The sequence below is a fragment of the Mustelus asterias genome, chromosome 11 (genome assembly GCF_964213995.1).
Source record: "Mustelus asterias chromosome 11, sMusAst1.hap1.1, whole genome shotgun sequence".
Classification (NCBI taxonomy): Eukaryota; Metazoa; Chordata; class Chondrichthyes; order Carcharhiniformes; family Triakidae; genus Mustelus; species Mustelus asterias.
Window position 1 is genome coordinate 85,994,398 of NC_135811.1, and position 21,528 is coordinate 86,015,925.

At 40.4% G+C, this 21,528-nt stretch overlaps 1 protein-coding gene across 4 annotated transcripts in view; it reads right to left on the bottom strand.

Annotated features, from left to right (window-relative positions):
• Positions 1-1,564: 1,564 nt before the first annotated feature.
• Positions 1,565-21,528, bottom strand: part of LOC144500634 (glucocorticoid-induced transcript 1 protein-like) — a 71,415-nt gene continuing 51,451 nt past the window's right edge. For 2 of the 4 annotated variants that reach the window (XM_078223889.1, XM_078223888.1), the window contains exons 3-7: positions 12,347-12,463; positions 11,441-11,584; positions 9,774-9,993; positions 8,641-8,761; positions 1,648-4,066 (exon numbers count right to left, since the gene is read on the bottom strand). In XM_078223889.1, coding sequence (XP_078080015.1) covers positions 3,706-4,066; positions 8,641-8,761; positions 9,774-9,993; positions 11,441-11,584; positions 12,347-12,463 — 963 coding nt within the window. In that variant the 3' untranslated portion in view covers positions 1,648-3,705. Of the gene's footprint in view, positions 4,067-8,640; positions 8,762-9,773; positions 9,994-11,440; positions 11,585-12,346; positions 12,464-20,049; positions 20,140-21,528 lie in introns of all 4 variants that reach the window. The other 2 variants (XM_078223886.1, XM_078223887.1) reach the window with 2 other exon arrangements.

The window sequence follows — 21,528 nt, forward strand, 5'->3', positions numbered from 1 at the left end:
GTATTTACAAGGGTCACACAGATGATCTTGCTTTGAATTTTCATTTGCTTGATTCTCGAGTTGTAGTAACCACTGGGATTTCTTTTTTTTTTGGAAAGTACAATTTAAGCAATAATTGTGTAAGCCAAAGGTGATTGAGGTTCTCTTGTTTTAAAAGGAGGCAGCACAGGAAGAGAGGGTCATTTGATCTAGATTTTAAAATATGGCTATAGCAAAACTTCAAAGATTATAGCAACAGGAGAAAAAATACAAAAGTTTTACCTTGTTCTACCAATTGGTGCAGTTGTTCAAGACCAGGCAACTTAAAAAAAAATTGAGGTCCATTTAATACTGTTACAGTACAGTACTTGGCTTCTACCACTGGAAGGTGCTAGTTCACTTTATAAACGGAACAGTATTTAATGCTACCATTTCTCCCAAAAGATGCATTGCTCCAAGTCATGGTAGCTTCTCGAACAGTAGATACTAAAACATCAGAGTTTAAAAACTCAACTGTTTCACACGCAATGTTGGATTTTATTACAAATTTGCATCTCTGTAAATAGTGGCTTTTAAGATATGGAAACAAAAAAGTCACAAGATAGGAGCCAGGTTGGCGATATGACATTTCACGAACAGTGAAAGGGAAGTAAAATCAGCTTCAGAGATACTGCTGCATTACTTCATGCAACTGGTGCAAAACACGTGAAGCAAAAAAAAACTCCTGGAACTACAGAACCGTATAATGTTCTTAGAATGTTGTGAGCACCAGAGTGGTGTTGTTGCTGGGCAGAACACGACCACCTCCAGTGGTAATAGAAAAATCAAGATATTTTCTACACCTCTAAAGACATGCAAGTTCTTCTACCTCACAACCAATTTAGGGCAATCTTTAAAAATCTGTTAATCCTTTTTTTTTTTTTCTTTTTTAGATGTGTTACTTGCTGCAATGCAGTGTACAGAAGACTTACTAAGACAATAATTAACTGACCAAGTGCAGACAGAACTGTATCTTGAGAGTTGCACAATATTTTACTTTTGGACTACTGTGTACTGAATTCCAGAACGAAACACGGAAGCTAAATTTTAACTGAAAATAAAGCTAAAATGGCACTCCAGATATTCACTAAGGATCAAGGAAACAACTGCCACATTTATACTTGACACATCTGTCACTCGTGTGGCCAATTTTACTTCACAAATATATATCCTATAATCAATACTTGGGGGGGGGGGGGGGGGGGGGAAAGAGAGAGAGAGAGGAGGAGGAGGAGGAGAGAGATGTGTAGGCCAGGTGTTTCATTGAACCTCCAATGTGCAATGTGATAATTGCACTGCATTGTTCAACTTAGCATCAAGCCTCTCTCAAAGGTCATCATGAAGCACAAACCAATATGTTAGGACACTTACTGTCTAGTTTCACTGTGTAGGCAATGGAAAACAAAATTACAGATTGAGCTGAAACTCAAAACTGCACAAGCAAAGAACACGCCATGACACAATTCTTTTGGGCACTCCACTCTTAAATTTGTTTCCGAAACCATTATTAACCACACGATCTTCAATGTGAGACGATAAGATTAAAGAATCTAAATGCTGGTGCTTTTATTTTGACAGGCTCTGTATCAGAATATACCTGCAAATTAAACTGGAATGCAGAGGAACCAAGCAGTTTTTTTTTTAATACATATATATCTGTACACTTCGCTTTTAAGCTAGAGGTTTCAGATAGTTACTTTTTTTTTTAATACCCAAGTTAGACCTTAAATGAAGTTAGCCCTTTAAATGGGTACATCAATTGTTTAAATAAATACCAAACAAAAAACACATTTCTGTATATGTAAGCCCAGACTTATATTAAGTAAATTTAAAAATACATTTCAGTAGAAAAAGCATTTGAAACAGTGACAATGAGAAAAGTAAAGTCAAACAGATTGCTGTTAGACTAACAGGTGCAAATAAACCTTGTGCTCTTCACTTGTTCCCTCTTTGTCCCTTCAAAAAAAAAAGCCAAACTATTTTTAAGTAGTGAATTGAGTTAAGCCATTTGTTTCAATCGCTGGAGCTAAACTTTATTTTCAGTAAGGAATTTTCAGCCCAATGTTTAAAGTCTTAAACTTTATTTCATATGACTCAAAAGAATAGCAATTAGGTGCAGAGTACTTCTGAACAGACAGGCCCAAATCTTGGCTAATAGTTTTAAATGCATCCATAAAAAATCCTCCCCAACATGTAGACAAAAGTTCACAATGTGTTTACTTGTTGCAGCAGTCAATCTACAAAAGATTTTGAATATTTAACATTTGGCCAGGAAATGTATTCTGTCGTGTAATACGCAAGAGCAGAATGCAATATACACCATAGCACTTGCATGCTGCATCAAGGAACTGAAGTGTATACCAGTTAATTGCACAGGTTAGATCAGTAGAACTGCAACACCAATTCAGGTGCATTCAAATTGGCTCCCTAACTTGATTTTAAATTAGCCCAGTTACCTTCCACACAAATGCTTTATTTAACCCGAACAAATTTAATCAATTCCCAATATTTGAGTTGTTAACCTGATAGATCTTTAAAATGAAGTTTTGATTTTAAAATACCCTCCCTGCTCCTCTGTGGCATTATCAGGATGTTTTGGGGGTAATTCATTCTTGCCCAGTCTCGAATCAAAAAAGAGAAATGAGCAGCGATAATTTTTTGCTCAAATATTGGATAAACTAGAAATTTAATTTCCCCGTGGCATCTTCATTAATAGGTTTAAGTTGTATCCTTGTACACCTTTTACCCACAAAAAGATACGAGTAATAAGGCTTTGAAGCAGATCAAACACCATTCACAGTTCAGTTTCTTTGCTGAGCTTATACAAGCATCAGATTGGCAGGAAACGTACTTGCTGCTACAGGATACTTGCTAAATTCCAGTATTTCACTGCTCAATTGTTCAGCAGCACCCAATGGTCTATACTTGTACCAATTCTAATCAGTAACCTGGGATTTCTAATTAGATTTAATATTCTACAACCTTTCAAATCAACAGCAGTTGCACATGTCACTGTACAGTGTAGTACACCGCTTAAAAATGCTAAACCTAATGCTTTTCATAAAGTAAAGAGCAAGAAAGTTATTTAAGGAAAAGCTTCCAATGTGCATTTAATATATAAACAAAATTTATTTTCTAAATACTGTAGCAGTCTCACACACAAGGTACTATGAGGTTAAAAGCTGACTGAAAAAATACTCCCAGCAAAAAAAGTGGCCAACATTTACAATGGTCCTATGTCGTTACATTTTTCCCCCCCAAGGTTAAGCTTGTGCTTACTGAAGTTGCACCTGCAACATGGGTTCAAGTCAATGAAGTAAAATGTACTGCTATGGTTTAAAGGTAAATGAAGAGCTAGCAGACATTTTTTTTTAAACTTTAGTTTAGCATATAAATGCCTAAAGTTTCTATTCACACAAGCTGTTTGACAGTTTGGTGCTAAACCATGTACGTTCAGCACAAAATCTTTATAGGCAAATCCTAATACTCAGCCCATTCTCCCCTTATAGATGAATGCTTCACTTGTTGGTTTAGCATCAGTCTGTTTACAAACAAAACAGTTAAATCTGCATTTAAGATACAAATACATTTAAAACTAAGACAGCCAATAATCGGTAGTATTTAACACCATAAACTTGCCAGGGGTAAGTTTGCAGTCAGCTATTTACCTTTTGCAGATTTGCCAGTCTAAATTACTAATGAGCTCTGGAAAAAGGCACCTTCTTCAGCCTGAGCAAGTTTCCAAGGATCAAACTGTAGAGGTTGTTCCTTAGCAAGCTCAGTAAAGTCTGTGGTCCCTGAATCCTCCGATGGTTGCTGGAATGAGACCTGAGTTGTAGACTGGCAAGAGGTCAAAGTGCTCGGTGATACCCCTGTGCTTGGAGAGGTTGATGAAGCAGATGTTGGCAAGTGCCTTAATATCAAGTCAACAGTTGGTAAAAGAGGCTTAAGAATATGGACTGGGCAGAAGGCAGAGCCAGTGGGGTTGAAATTAACTTTGTTTTTATCTGGACACGAGTACAGCAAAGCCTGCCCAAAGGAAATAGCCCTGAAAAAAGAATACAGAAATATTAAGTCACAATCATATTTAATTGAACAGATTTGAAAGCATTTTAGCCCAGATAGAATTACTTGCATTCAAGAAGAAATATGATAGTTTATCATAATTTATAGACTGAACTTATAAATCTAAATATTACATTAAATGAAACTGTACCACCGGTATTTTGTTACTAGTTTGCCTTAAGGTTAAGCATTGTAACTGTATTCCTGCAGCTAAGCAAACAATAAATTAACTCCACAGCTTTATTCCTATTCTCTCACACAGGATTTTGTACAGCAACTGTTTGGAAATTTTCACACACTACTATTTATGCAGGAATATACTGCTGACGCTTTAAAAGGCTCTGGTCAGATCACACTTGGAATATTGAGAGCAATTTTGGGCCCCGTATCTATGCAAGGACGTGCTGGCCTTGGAGTCCAGAGGTTCACAAGAATGATCCTGGGAATGAAAGGCTTGACATATGAGGAGCTTTTGAGGACTCTGGGCCTGTATTTGGAGTTTAGAAAGTTGAAAGGGGGGGGGGTCTCATTGAAACTTATAGAAGACTGAAAGACCTGGATAGAGTGGATGTGGAGGAAGATGTTTCCATTAGTAGGAGAGACAAAGATCCGAGGGCACAGCCTCAAGTGTAAAGGGATGATCCTTTAGAACCAAGAGGAGGAGGAATTTCTTCAGCCAGAGGGTGGTGAATCTGTGGAATTCATTGCCACAGAAGGCTGTGGAGGTCAGTTCACTGAGCATATTTAAGACAGAGGTAGATGGGTTCTTGATTGGTAAAGGGAGCACAGATTCCGGGGAAAAGGTAGAGAACTTTGGAGATAGTGACCACAATTCGGTGTCTTTTGTTATTGCAATGGAGAGGGATAGGGCCGTACGGCAGGGCAAGGTTTACAATTTGGGGGAGAGGTAATTATGATGCGATTCGGCAAGAATTAGGGGGCATAAGTTTGGAAACAGAAACTGTCAGAGAAAGGAACTAATGAAAAGTGGAACTTTTTCAAGGAACAAATACTGGATGTCCTTGATAGGTATGTCCCTGTCAGGCAGGGAGGAAATGGCTGAGTGAGGGAACCATGGTTCACGAAAGAGGTGGAATGTCTTGTGAAAAGGAAGAGGGAAGCTTATGTAGGGATGAGGAAACAAGGTTCAGATGGCTCGATTGACGGTTACAAGTTAGCAAGGAATGAGCTGAAAAAGGGGCTTAGGAGAGCTAGGAGGGGACACGAGAAGTCCTTGGCGGATCGGATCAAGGAAAACCCCAAGGCTTTTTACTCTTATGTGAGGAATAAAAGAATGACCAGGGTGAGGTTAGGGCCGGTCAAGGACAGTAGTGGGAACTTGTGTATGGAGTCAGTAAAGATAGGCGAGGTGATGAATGAATACTTTTCTTCAGTGTTCACCAAGGAGAGGGGCCATGTTTTTGAGGAAGAGAAGGTGTTACAGGCTAATAGGCTGGAGGAAATAGATGTTCGGAGGGAGGATGTCCTGGCAGTTTTGAATAAACTGAAGGTCGATAAGTCCCCTGGGCTTAATGAAATGTATCCTAGGATTCTTTGGGAGGCAAGGGATGAGATTGCAGAGCCTTTGGCTTTGATCTTTGGGTCCTCGCTGTCCACGGGGATGGTGCCAGAGGATTGGAGAATGGCGAATGTTGTTCCTCTGTTTAAGAAAGGGAATAGAAATGACCCTGGTAATTATAGACCGGTTAGTCTTACTTCAGTTGTTGGTAAATTGATGGAAAAGGTCCTTAGAGATGGGATTTACGACCATTTAGAAAGATGCGGATTAATCTGGGATAGTCAGCACGGATTCGTGAAGGGCAAGTCGTGCCTCACAAATTTGATCGAATTTTTTGAGGTGGTAACTAAGTGTGTTGATGAAGGTAGGGCAGTTGATGTCATGTACATGGATTTTAGTAAGGGATTTGATAAGGTCCCCCATGGTCGGCTTATGATGAAAGTGAGGAGGTGTGGGATAGAGGGAAAGTTGGCCGATTGGATAGGTAACTGGCTGTCTGATCGAAGACAGAGGGTGTTGGTCGATGGAAAATTTTCGGATTGGAGGCAGGTCGCTAGCGGTGTGCCGCTTGGTCCTCTGCTCTTTGTGATTTTTATTAATGACTTAGAGGAGGGGGCTGAAGGGTGGATCAGTAAATTTGCTGATGACACCAAGATTGGTGGAGTAGTGGATGAGGTGGAGGGCTGTTGTCGGCTGCAAAGAGACATAGATAGGATGCAAAGCTGGGCTGAAAAATGGCAAATGGAGTTTAACCCTGATAAATGTGAGGTGATTCATTTTGGTAGGACTAATTTAAATGTGGATTACAGGGTCAAAGGTAGGGTTCTGAAGACTGTGGAGGAACAGAGAGATCTTGGGGTCCATATCCACAGATCTCTAAAGGTTGCCACTCAAGTGGATAGAGCTGTGAAGAAGGCCTATAGTGTGTTAGCTTTTACTTAACAGGGGGTTGGAGTTTAAGAGCCGTGGGGTTATGCTGCAAATATACAGGACCTTGGTGAGACCACATTTGGAATATTGTGTGCAGTTCTGGTCACCTCACTATAAGAAGGATGTGGAAGCGCTGGAAAGAGTGCAGAGGAGATTTACCAGGATGCTGCCTGGTTTGGAGGGTAGGTCTTATGAGGAAAGGTTGAGGGAGCTAGGGCTGTTCTCTGTGGAGCGGAGTAGGCTGAGGGAGACTTAATAGAGGTTTATAAAATGATGAAGGGGATAGATAGAGTGAACGTTCAAAGACTATTTCCTCGGGTGGATGGAGCTATTACAAGGGGGCATAACTATAGGGTTCGTGGTGGGAGATATAGGAAGGATATCAGAGGTAGGTTCTTTACGCAGAGAGTGGTTGGGGTGTGGAATGGACTGCCTGCAGTGATAGTGGAGTCAGACACTTTAGGAACATTTAAGCGGTTATTGGATAGGCACATGGAGCGCACCAGGATGATAGGGAGTGGGATAGCTTGATCTTGGTTTCAGATAAAGCTCGGCACAACATCGTGGGCCGAAGGGCCTGTTCTGTGCTGTACTGTTCTATGTTCTATGTAATGGGATTGAGTAACATAGTTATGATCAAATGGCGGTGCGGACTCAATGGGCCAACTGGCCTAATTCTGCTCCTATACCTCTGGTCTTACTTATATTAAAGACAAAATATGCCAAAGTAAAGATCAGCCAAATCCTCTCAAAAACACACTAGTCCGAGCATGTTATTTCACAATGTCACAAACCTATCTTGTCCTGCCTCTCCATTTCTTATTTCATCCAATAACTTCAAAACATTCTTTTGCAGCCAGACAGAAAATGACTTCCAAAAGTTTTGATCCGAAGAAAATTTAGAAGTACTCGACTGTGTATATCAGCTGCCAGGATTTTGGACACCGCACAAAATGTTCAAAGGGCAAGGTACAGCATTGAATGGTTTGCAGAATACTTAGATTTAAACCCTACTAATCCAACAGCCTTTCAATTCCAATACCATTAAATGATGCATTGGTCACAGTGACCGTTCTGCTACAATGTGCACCTTGTTACAATAAGCTAGTTAGTTTGGAATTCAATCAGGCTACTGTTCCATGATCTGCACATTTTGAATATTCTGCACGTTGCGTTTTATTTACTTGTTCATATGCTAGTGAAATATTGACTGCAGACTATAACCTGCAGATCGGGGAGATAGGTTATCTAATCTATGACATTCAATATGGTTGAATTGTTTCTTTATGCAACAGCAGAATTTTAAAAGAGGGATCATGTGAGGCAGAACCTGATACGAAAGAACCAAACAGAATGAGGCCCAAGTGCATTGAACTGAAAGCCATCAGCTAAAACTTCATTTTTTGCCAACTTAATTTAACTAATGCAATGCAGCTCCTAATTTTTCAGTAAAAATAAGACACATGTTCATTCAAAACAAACATTGTGGCTGGAATTCTCAGGTCGTTCACGCCAGTGGGATCTTCTGGTCCTGCCGACAGCACACCCCCCATTCCAAGGTTTCCTGGTGGCATGGGGTGCTTTCAACGGGAAGTCTTGTTGATAGCGGCGGGACAAGATGATGCTACCAGCGGCCAATGGTGGGCTACCTCCGCAAAACATGCGGCAGGCTGCGTGGAAAATCCCACCATGTCCCAAAACAGGTCACCTTAGCTTCAGAACTCTGCTCATCAATACTGCCTGAACCAGGACAGGGATGCATTTAGAGGCAGATAGAGCAATACTTAAGATATTAAAGGGGTTGGGGTGCATTCAGGTATCTACACCAATCCCTACACAACTCGAACAGACCAGACCAGACCCAAGTACTCTGAAAACTTTAACAGGAAGAAAGTAAATGAGTAATCTATTCATGAATTTGGAAATATAGAAATCAATTTAAGATACACATGCTTAAAACAAACGTCCCCAATCTTGAGCCCCACTACATTGTGGAAGTTTGTAGGGAAAATTACACTCAAACTTGGCCAGCTTGAATGACCATAAACTTAAATATTATATCATATATTGACTCCGTCACAAGTGTTTAGATGCACATCTTTACTTACGGTGTTTCTTCAAATGCAGTCACCCGTTCACAGCCTTCTGGAGGCTCCCGCTTGAACATGTAGCTGTGGTTTGGTTTGGGAGAGGAAGCATACTTCAGGAGAGGGGAGCTTGTGCCACTATCTGTGTCATTGAAAAAGTGGAGGAAGTGACTTAGCAATGCTGGTTTCATAACCAAGACAGCTGGAATCCCAATTAAGAGTTTTAAAAGTGACAACATCAATGCTTTTGTTGAAATGGTTCAGTGGACTCCAGAGAAGGGAACAGCTCTTAGAATTGCAGTCAGGCACATTTTTGAGGCAACTTAAGCCACATTTTTCCATATTTCTGTATGGAACATCCTTCTTCAGTAAACAGCTACAAATGGAATACTCAGCATTGCCCTAACGCAAAAAGAGGTCACTGAAAACTTGGAAATATTTGGGTCAATCAGGGCAAGATGTAAATGAACAATCTAGAGCGGTTCAGTTGGCAACACAAGTCTAAGGTAATTTCGCATTTGTTGGTTGACAATATCAGTACATTACTGACCAGCTAACTGGATTGCTTAAATTCACAAAAATTATTGTCAAAGTGTCATTAGTAGCTGAACAAACAAGGCCAAACTGTAGCTCAGAAAAGAGGATATGTGACTCTGCAAAAACCTACAAGAAGCATTCTGCAAAAGGAGATACATTTACAATGTGCTTCTTACACATTGGACAGTTTTGTGAATATTGTCCTGCATTCTTAGCCTCATTTGTATTCTTTCCTAGGTTACTCATTGCTTGTCCATACATTGCTTAAACCTGCATTGGATATAGTACTATTTTGAACTGGACTAGACAAAAATGGAAAATAAGCTTCAATTTCAGTCAGGGCTGAGCTACACAGTACACCTTTGTCTAAGGCACATCAGGCAAACACAGCATCAAGCATGGCTCCAATGCCATTAAAATTGACTAAATTGCTGACACCTTGTGTAGCATTACAGAACAAGCGCATGACCACAATTGCAGAAAACTACTCAACCCATGTGGCCATAACCTGTGAGTCAGCATCTCCAGGACAGGTGAGGGAAAGATACATTGTCATATTTTATTACAAGTAATTTAGGTAGAATAAAATCTCCTATATCTGTGCACTATGATCTCACCTTTGTCCCGAACAAAAAATGTTACATCTTCTATAATACAAGGCCCCTCTTCCTGGCTTCCATTCGGATACGAAGGAGATGGGGACAGGGACGGATATGGAGAGGGACTACTATAGCCACTGGTCTGTTCAAGAGGGATAGGTGAGGGTTCACTCTGAGAACTGCTGCTGTGTCGTTGAGAAGGGAAGGGTGCCCTGTGCCCATCAGGTGCATCCATTATCTACAAGGCAGATGTAGGAAAGAGGAAAATTAGTGATTCAAGATAAAGGACTCCAAATCACAATGACTAATGAATATAACAATCTAGTCCATCTTGCAGGTAAAATGCTTGGCTGCAATTTCAACAAGATTTATAAAATAAAAAACTGCTTATTTATATTTGCTTTCATCAAGTGTTCCATGTTCTAGGTAAATTTCTGTTGGCAGTCATAGCCGCTGAACCAGCTTAGCTTGCAAATAACCACACGATTTAAACAACACAAATGCTCTTGGCCAAAGGCAGTGATTTGGTCAGTAGAATGCTTGCTCACAAGCCTGAAGATTCAGAGCAATCACCACATCAATTTTGAGCTCTCAATGCAAGAATGAGGCAATGCTGCATTGTTGGAGATGCTATCTTTTAAGTGAGGATTGATGCGAAAGCTCTATCGGCTGTTCTGCCGTTGATTGAAGGGCTCCTGATGTTATAGCCACTATTCTTCCCTTAAATCAATAGCAGAAATTAACCAGTCATTTAACTTATTACTGTCTGTCAAATCTTGAAGTTGGAAAAAAATGGCTGCTGCATGCATCTTAGTCACTGCAAAAGTAGAGCTCATGACCTGCCTCAGCCACAGAAGTACCAAGACCATGGCTCAGTTGTAGAGTACACCTCAGTGCTATGAGATCTTTCACACCCAACTACAAGGTGGCAGGATCTCAAGTTTAATTTGATTTGAAAGACAACACCAACAATGCAACATTCCTTCAGTACATCGGAATATCAATCTAGAGATTGTGTTCAACTCCTGGAGAGGAGCTGAAACCTGTAACTTTGACTCCTATAGTTAAGAGTTTTATTAACTGATCTAAGTCAATTCTTTCTTCCATGGCCATTAGTTAAGGGATTTTACTTTTCCCATCCCAAAATGTTTAAGTCTTCGCCTCACCAACTCCTCGCTCCCATCAAGCAACATTTTCAGGATTACAACTCCACATATTTCAGTAACTTTCAGCTATCTTGCACAAATGTAAAGTCAATGTCAGCATGCTCAACCACCATAGGAACATCACAACTGATTAAAACTTGTCTGCACACACTCTTGTAAAGGCTCACTGGACACTGAACATAGCAATAGCGGTTGCTAATGTCTTCTTGCCTAGCTCAGGGAGAGCCAAGCCAATTTCAGTATACATTGGCCTATTCCACTGTAATTCTTGCCAACACCAGCAATCAAACCAGGGACACCATCCTAGACTGAATAGCTCAGTAATGCACCACACAATACATCTGACCTTCAGTTATAAAGGGAACAAATTCTCATGCAAGTTATTTGAAATTCAAGTACACATTCAATGGGAAAGTTTTGCAGTTAGGACTGGATGTTTGCATGAGGTCTAAAAATAATACTCAAGGGAAAAAATACATTCAAATGGCTTAATCAGGCTTTATTAACGAGACTACCTACCCTCAGTAACTCTTTATCCCCAGGTTCTTTAATAAACATTCCTTCAATTTCCTGATTTATTGCCTCCAAGCTGTTCCTAAGTCGTGGAATTAACTTTGTGATGGCAAGGTTTGCTGGCAGAATGGGCACAAACTTGGAAGGTCCCTTTCAAAGACAAACATGTTATATTATGAGAAAAGGCAATGCAAGTTCAATGAACATGACAATTTTACAGTTAAGTGCACACAATAGAATGGATTGTTCATCCCCAACGGATCTATACTAAACTATCCCGCCTTGGTCAAATATTCAAAACAAACATGCCCTTGGGAATCTTCCAATGTTTTATTTTTATTAACTATACTTTGCCATTCAACAAAAAGAGTAAACTTAATCTAACAAAACACTGTTGTACATTTTTAAGCCTCATCCATTCAAGGAGCATGATCTAGTCACTGAGGTAATTAAACAAAAATGTAAAGGAAAAGACAAAAGACAACATGGAGGTAAAAATACTATTTCCTGATAGTGTGTGAATTGACCATCGAAGCAGACAATAAAAAGTGAGAAAAAGGAGGCTGTCGAGATCTAATTCGACCTCGGTACTTTATTTAAATTTAAAATGAAAAACAAACTAGAAATCTCACGTTACATTTCACTATTAAATGCATGAGGTCTACAGCGGGCAGACTGAAACCAGATTAGCAAACAATGCAGATGTTTCAATTATTCAAGCACTGCCTTTAATAAAGTGCCAACGGAACAATAGGCAGTAGGATTCAAGACATGCCACCCTATGACCATGTTCAAGGTCTGTGCAGTAATGGCCATAATAGGGTCCAACACAAGTCTGACGTATAAGCGATTCCAATTACTGTTTAAAGCATGCTGAATATGGACAACTCCCATCCCACAAGAGCATCTTACCTGCTGTACCACACCCAGAGCTGCATGATCGCCATGCAGAGGTGACTGACGCTCTTTGTCCTTGCTGTGCTTCTTGCTTAGTTTAGTGCGTTGGAGTTGCTGTCTGAGCTTTGCAATCTGATCAGGGGCCACAAAAAAGAAAAGATGATTAATGAACATTTCAACAATGTTTTTATTTCATCCTTCTTTATAGGAATAGTATGTTCAGGGATCAATTTAACAATTTCCAATGCAAGGACGAATTCAGTATTTCTAACGTTCAAACATCAAGGAGGGCTTATAAGAGGCCAGCATCTAAAAAGAAACCAAAAAGATGGCTAGGTAGCCCTAGGCTTGGATTATAACAGCATGACAAATGAGAAGCAAAGAGCTCTATAATAGAAACAGTGCTGGAAAATCTCAGCAGGTCAGCAGCATATGTGGAGAAAAATAGGAGTTAAGATTTTGAATCAAACACGACACTTTCGGAACTGAAGAGAGCTAGAAATGTGAAGGGTTTTATGCTGTTGAAAAATTGGAGTGAGGTTAGTGGCAGGGTCAGACAGAACAAAAAGGAAGGTCAATGTGAGGTTAGGGAGTCATTAAATGACAAAGATGCCATAGAACAAAAGGCAAAAAGGGAGTGATAATGGATGTAGTTAAAAAATAAAGCGTTGATACAAGTGTTAATTTACAATAAAGGATAATTTTGTCTGAAAGCAATATGAAAAGATGATACAGACTGGCACTTTGCAAAAAAAAAACAAAACGGAGGAGTTCATTGTCTGAAGTTGTTGAGCTCAATATGGAGTCCAAATGGCTCTCAAGTGCCTAATCAGAAAATGAGGTGCTGTTTAACCTTAAATTGGGTTTCGCCAGAACACTGTAGCAGGCAGAGGACAAACAGGACAAAGAAAAGTACAGTAGAGGAACAGGCCCTTTGGCCCTCCAAATGCGAGAACAGGAACAAGGCGGTGAATTAAAATAACAGCTGGAAGGTTGGGATTATGCTTGCAGTCTGAGTGGAAGTGTTCTGCAAAATGCAGTCTTCCCTGCTGCCAGCCTTTTGAACGGACCTGCCTCATTAATTTGATCTTTCTCTACATCATAGCTATGACTAACCACATTCTGCACCCTCCTTCTTTGTGTATGGGATGCTTCGTTCATGGAGCACGCAAGAGACACTTTTCACTGTATAATAAATACATGTGACAATAATAGATCAAATCAATAATCACCCAGTCTGCAACTGGTCTCTGCACAGAAAGGAGACCACATTGTGACCAGTGAATGCTGTATACTAAATTGAAAGTACAAGTAAAGTTCTGCTGCACCTGGAAGGAGTGCTGGGGGCCTTGGATAGCAAGGAGAGAGGAGATAAAAGGGTAGGTATTATACATCCTTATACATTGGCAGTGAAGTCCAATACAAGCTTGAAGAATAGCACCTCACTATCTGATTGGGAACTTTGCAGCCCTCTGGACTCATTTGAGTTCAACAACTTCAGACGATGAACAGTCTTCCATTTGAGTGTTTTTTGGTCCATGTAGCAGTCTACATCTTGTTGTCACGCTTTTAGAGGGAATTGTCCTTAACACTGGACCAAATCTTCATTTCTTCACTACTGTGACATTAGTATACCTTTAAGAAATGTTTTGTTAAAATCATGTTCTCTGCAGTTGTAAGCAGTCCTTTCCAGTTTTTTTCCCCCCTCATTGCTGCCGGGCCACCCGCTAGAAGTCCTTTTATTGCTACTTCAATGGCTTAAATGGGGTTTTCTTTATTTTTACTCTGGGATCTTATGACCTTGCATTGTGAGGGGGAAGATTGATTGACAAGTCAAAGTCAGGTGGCTCCTCCCAGGAAGAAAAAACCAAAGAATTCAATTTTAGTTTAGAAGAGGGTGGACATCAAGCTGAAAATAAGTGTTTTTCTCTCTCTCCCTGGTTTTGGAAATTCTGTTGTTAGCTAGATGCAAGCTTCCTGGCCTTCCTGGAGTAGAATATCTGCTGTTGGTGGTTGGCTTGACTAGAGTCTCTCTCCCTGGTGTTTTGGGAAGCTGTTCTGACTCCAAGCTTGTCAGTGTGTGCTTCAAGAGAACTGCAGCATTCAACCAAAGGACTAAATTCCAGTATCACGTGAGCATTAATCTTTGCTGTGTTAAACCTGTGGAAAGATTTTGTTTATGGGATTTGTTTCGTTGGAACCGTGTTCAGCCGTTAAGGTTTATACCATATCGTGATTTTTTCCCCTTGTTTGCAATTGGTAAAAGTTACCGCTAATTTTCTTTCTATACATGTTAACTGTATACTTAAATCAACTTTGTTTGAGAAAAGCTCCTTAGTGGGTCAGTTGAATCATACAAGTGAAATAACTCATGCCCACTCTAGCCAAATACAAAGTGCAAAACTTATGATCCAGGGGGACTTCATAAAACCCTCGAGTTTCTGACCTGAATTATAACAACCATTACCATTTCTTTGCCCTTGGTTCCATGACATCTTTTGTCATTCAATCTCTCCCACACTCTAGCCCATCCCTGACCTTCCCTTGTTTTACGTGACCTTCCCCAGTTTTTCAACAGCATTAAATATTTTTTCTTCCCTTCAGTTCTGAAGCGCTATTGGACTCAAAACATTAACTGTTTCCCGTTCCACAGAAGCTGCCAGACTATTTTTTTCCCAACATTTTCCATGTTTATTTCAGATTTCCAGCATCCACAGTATTTTTTTTTTCCTTTATTCAAGGAGTTCTATAGCTGTGTAAAGATTAGACAGTAGTTATACTGAGACATGCTGAGAATAAACATTAACATGCAAAGCCTAAGAGATAAGCCATTAGCAAGTCACAACAAAAATATGGCATTACACTTCATTATTACTCTTTATTTACTGTATCTGCCAGTTTAAAGATGCAACTGCTTTTCATTTAGCACTCAAATATAAAGCTATTTGTCTCAGGTTTTGAAAGCTTGGCCCTGCATTTTTTTACATTGCAAAACACTTCAAAGATAGCGAACAGGAACTTCATTTTAAAAAAATGTGAATGAAACTCAAATTAAAGACTACATAAAAACAGCATTTAATTGAAGCCTTTGTATTTATTAAGTCAATACAAGCTGTGATGAGTGGCCAAATTAAAACAGTTTTGAAAGTTCTTTGTTAGGGTGAAAATTTAAAGGATTTGGGTATGTGCTAGCATGTAGCTGCAATGATCGAGCTTGCATCATTTTGAAAACAAAAATCATCCCTTTTAGCTATCTTAAGGAATCACAATTTGCTCAGTGTTTCCAAAAACAACTTTTCCACTTTGTAGTGAATACCAGGAAGACAGCCCAGGGCAGGACTGGGCTTCAACAAGGTCCTATGCATTTGTTAGGAAGAATGGTTTGAGTGCTTTCCAAGAACCCATGACAATCAATAGCAAAATGATCTCAGGTACATTTCATCATCTGTTGAAAGTCAGAAACAGTGAAATGTATTCAGCTGCTTCTATGCACATTTATATATTACCTTGCATGATTGCAGAACATCCTGAAGTGCTTTAAAGCCAGTCAAGTATTAAGGGTAGTTATTGGTGTAATGTAGGGAAATGAGGTGACCAATAGTTCCACAAACAGTAATCAATTAAGTGGCCAGATGATTCCTAGTATGACCACAACATGCAAACTCCCAGGTTCATCCAATAGTGCTATTTTTACATTTACCCAAAGGGACAATCAGGCCTGGTTTTTAAAGTCTCAACTCACATGGGATCTCTCACCTTCTCATAATGAAGCACTCCCTCAGTACAGCAATGAAGCGTCAGCCTAGATAATGTGCTAAAGTCTCTGTAACAGGCTTGCCATCACCCTCAAGGGCAACTAGGGATGATTAACAAATGCTAGCCTTGCCAGCGATGCTCACGTTCCATGAAAGAATGCAAAATGGGCTTGAACCCATGACTTGTTGACTCAGGTGAGAATGCTACCACTGAGCCAAGGTCAACAATTATGGCATGTCTTGTGTTTTTCTCCACATGGAAAGATTACTGCACATCTTCCTGGCTGTCCTTGCAAACAGCACCAAGATCTGACTGCAATTTCTTACCTGAAAAGAATATGTACGACTTTGGATTTTCTGCAAAGGTTTTGGTCCACTTGGAGTTCCTTGTGTGTCAGTAATGTTGAGCCCATGCATTGTAAGGGGGTATGATACAGATTAGAAGATTGCCACAGTTTCCCAGTTGATTACCACAAGATTTGAGTTTCAAACGCAGGTATTCTTGAATTGATTTTTTAAAAATGCAAGGATTACTTTGCCACACTTCCACCCATTAAAACAGCCCTACCATCATTCCATTACATCATATACATTTCCCAAACAGATATGATTTGGCCCAAGCCTCTTCCATATCCAGGCACATCTCTCTCCTCCGATGGGGAAGTATCGCTTGACCATTTGCCAGAAGTGTTCAAGGCAGTCATAAATAAGTAATTGGCATTTGGATAATACCTTCCTACATCCCTCGAATATTTCAAAGTACTTCACGATAATGAAATGCTGAGAAGTGCAGTCACTGTTCAATGAAGCTTGCTTTCGAAAGAGATAATTATAGTTCAACTCCTTGGATTTCCAGGCACTGCTTGGAAGCAGTTTTTAAAAATCAATTCATAGTTCCATAAATATGTGAAGCGTCACATTAACTTCAAGAGAAAGGGAGAAGAAAACCTGGCATTCATAGTTCAGAATACTGCATGGATCATGCTGCATCTAAGCAGTAAAAGTAAAGTTGCTATAGTTCCAGATGACCAAAGGCTGTGCTTCCCTTTCAGGGGGAGAGCTGACTGGTGGTAATTTAACCCGAGGATCACCACACCTCAGGCAAGAGGCAAAGTTGACGAGGTGGGCCCTTCATGAATAATGTCAAGCCGGTGCGGCATGGTGGTTCAATTCCGGCCTCAGGTCAGTGTGTGTGGAGTTTGCATGTTCTCCCCGTGTCTGCATGGGTTTCCCCCGAGTGCCCTGGTTTCCTCCCACAGTCCAAAGATGTGCAAGTTAGGTTGATTGGCCATGCCAAGTTGCCCCTTAGTGCCAGGGAGACTGGCAGGGTAATATGTGGGGTTACAAGGATAGGACCTGGGTGGGATTGCTGTTGGTGCAGGCTTGATGGGCGATTGACCTCCTCCTGCACTGTAGGGATTCTAACCCGCGCTGTTGGTGGCACTCTGCATCACGAATCAGCCATCCAGGCAACTGAGTTAACCGACTTCCCATGTAAGCAGTCACAACACGAATATCTGTCAGAGCAACCCACAGTCCTAATTGCTGCAGTTAGCAGACTCCTACTGGAAATATTTTTGGAGTGTAGGTGATAAAATAGTCATTACACAACAGATTTCATGGCCTTCAAAGATTTCAGTCATTGAACCAAGGAAGATGGCAATAACCAATTAAATACAAGCCAAAGTTGCCCATAAAACAAATTGGGTATGTTGTCTCGCTGTTGCAAGGAACATTATTTCTCATAGGTCTGTGAAACAGACAAGCTATGCTACTGAACCACACCATTTAGAAGCAGTTTAATAGATTTCTGGTATAAAGAGACTTGCCAAAAACTATTTTAGTCATGATCAGTCCCATGCAGTAAAATCACATAGCTGCACTGCACTCAGTAGAGGAAATTCTTTTTATCCAAGGTCAGTCAAAACTCCCAAATTTAGCAATTATTGAGTAAAGCAACAAGCAGAGGGCAGGAGCTTCAGTTGTTGTTTTCCCAAATGACTCAGATATGGTCTAGTTGACCAATTTGTAAGTTATCCTTGTGTCTCTGGGCCACGAATAATAAACAAAAGCTCCAAGTCCTTACCCACAGAATTGGACATATATATTGGGGGCAAGCTATTAACAGATTGCAGTGAGACTATTTCCAGCCTCACATTCAACCAGCAGGGATTAGCTGATCCAGCATACGACCCCCTCATCTGCAAGGCACAGTGTCAGAAAGTTGACCTGAAACTGAGCAAGTTTAATGCTCAGGGTCACCGAATTCTATTACACAGGAACGAAAACGAGTACCTTGTGCCCCTCAAACAGACTGGGCAGCCAGTTCAGTCATCACAGCTTAAGTGAGAAAACAAACTGAACATTGCATTTTACCACAATAACCTTTTGGAAAGATTAGATTCAGATCCTAGTCACAGCTATTTCACACAATCATACAGCACAAAAGAGAATCAGAGCACAAAGCCATGCAACCAATCATGCCCGTGCTAGTTCTTTTAAAAATCTACACAAGTCTCATTCTTTGGCTATTTAGCTATAGCCCTGCAATTTTCTTTTCAAGTATTTATTCAATTTGCCTCTACCACCCTTTCAGACATTGCATTCTCAGTTCTCAGATAATAACTCGGGTGTTGGAAAATAAATTCTTATTACCCTGCTGGTTCTATTGCCCAGTACCTTAAATCTGTCTCCTGTGTTTACTGATTCTCTTTTCAAGGTAAACTGTTCTCCAAAGCCTTCAATTTTAAATACCTCCATTATACAACCGCCACCTCCTGCCCCACCCCTCGAGATGACCTTGCAACCACATACCTGCGCCATCACCAGGATGGCTCATTCCATCTTCAAAACATTGGCTGTCTTCAATCAGCTGCTACTGAAACCTTCATTCACACCTTTGTCATCTCTAGACTTGACTATTCTAATACATGCCTGGCTGGTCCCCCACATTTTATCCTCCATAAACTTGAGGTCATCCAAACCTCTGCTGCCCACCTCTTAACTTAACTTAAATCACACCACGGCCTCATCCTTTCCCATCTCTAATCTCTTGCAGCCCCAAAACCCTAGAGATATTGGCATTCCATGGTGGCATCAGTTAGCACTGCCGCCTCCCAGCGCCAGGGACCCGGGTTCAATTCCAGCCTTGGGTCAATGTGTGGAGTTTGCACATTGTGTTTGCTTGGGTTTCCTCTGGTTGCTAAAGTTTCTTCCAACAGCCCAAAGATGTGCAGGTTAGATGTACTGGCGATGCTAAATTGCCCCTTGGTGTCCCAAGATGTGTAAATTAGTGGGGTAAGTTCATGGAGTTAGAGCTGGGGAAGATGCTCAGTTGGAGAGTCAGTGCGGACTAAATGGGCAAAATGGCCACCTTCTGCACTGCAGTGATTCAATGATTTTTAACTCTGGCCCACTTAAAATTGTACTACCATTAGTGGTCATGCCTTCATTTGTTTAGGCTCCAAGCTCTATAATCTAGCTTTCTTTCCTCCTTTAAGACACTCCTTGAAGTTTAGCTTTGACCAAGCTTTAGATCATCTCACTCAACAACTCATTGTGCCATCCTATGACAACAGCTTATTTAAATTAACAATGAAACACCCACAAGCGCATCACAGGAGCATTGTCAGACAAAATAGGTCACCCAGCCACAAAAACGCAGTCAAAGAGTTATGTTTTAAGGAGTGTTGTGGAGCAATTATATGTTGTTTTATCATGCAAGGAGCCTTGGAGCATTTTACATTCAAGGCATTAAGTTGTTGCACTGTCTTTACCTAAAGCAATTCCACTTCTCCAGTCACTCCAAATAACCACCACCTCTGACTATTTTCCCCATGTATTCCTGATCACGTGAACTGATATGATCAAGTCTAGTATTTCAGTATGTGCAGGCTGGTGATAAACATTTAACTTGGGTGGCAACAACCTCAAGAGCTACAGCAACATCAATTCTAATCTCACCTCTTTCAGCTGATCTGCACTGCCCCACGATGCAGAACGTTTGTGAGAGTTTTTCCTCTTCAGGCCTATTTCATGCCAGGTGCTAGGAGTCTGAAAGCATGAAGAAACCCTTTGATTAAAATACTCTGCTCACTGTTTGAAATGGAACAAAAAAATTAGCATTCAACAAATAAATACAAAGCTAATTTGTTTCTAACCACAGCATTCTGCCAGACCAGACAAACTATTCTAAGCACATCTTTACTACTAGACATTTAAGCTGCATAAAATTCCACAGGGTATTTACATTCAAGGTAAAATACTCCCATTATATTCTGTAGTAGCACAAAAGCAATACTGCCAACTCAGCTTTTACATTGCTAAGATAGCCATTAACAATCTCAAAACAGGAAAATAAGGGGCTTGGTATGTTATATTTTAGATATAGTTACCCTGCCCCACCCAACTATCAGAAGAAGCTCTGCACTCCTGTGAAAGAAACTTTATTTCCAAGAAGATTGTGTATGTAGACTTTACAATGGTGAAGGTGGAGACTGAAGGAACACCTATCTACACAAGGAATGGAAACTCTGGATGCTTTTTGTAGGGAGAAAAAAACCTTTGATTTGGGAGTTTCTAGACATGTCCGTGCCCGGGGTGGTGGTGGAATTTACAGGGTAAATAATTTGGCACAATGCAACATTCCAGAATTGATTCCGTCCACTTCCATACTCAACATCTGTAGCTGGATTTGTACTTTGGCCGTAATGTCCTAGTCACTGTGGCCATGCTGACACGATCACAGCAACAAATTTGTCAAGAGATTAAGAATATTTGTAATTTGTCAAATTTAGGCACAGTGAGAAATTTGCAATGTGATTGATTCAAACACTAGCCGCGTCTCAAGATGAACATTTAACTACTAAGCAATCGGCTGGTCAGGATTAGCTTCCCTCTTTACACATATCCTAGATTTTGTCAAAGGTGCCTCGTTGTCTTAGATTTCTAATTACCACAGTTTCAAGTGCAAATGCCCACAATTATAAGCTATCCTTATGCATCAAACTGATTGGACAATTGGCAGCACTTTAATCAAAAATAAATGTAAACCTTTATTGCATTTCAATTCATGCTGCAACCAAGAATGGTTGACGGACCTCGTAAAAAATATGCAGCAATTTCGTAGAGCCAAAACATGCAGTATGCAAACAATGTGAAAAGCATGAATTATAAATACTCGCCTAGAAAGGTACATAAACCTACCCTGCTTTCTTATTCAAAATGTGCATGAATGGAGGTGATCCATACAAATGAGGCATCTTCACAAAGGTTGGGTGGGCAAACAAGACTTTCTTTAAAGCTTTCAGAAGCTGTTTAAAGAATTCTAGGTTTTAATCATTACATTGTTGGCCACTAGAAATAAACAGGGGAGTACTCCAAAGGGGTGCATGATTAAAATCTTTTGATTTGTGTCGGGTGGGGGAGTGATCCAGAGAGGAG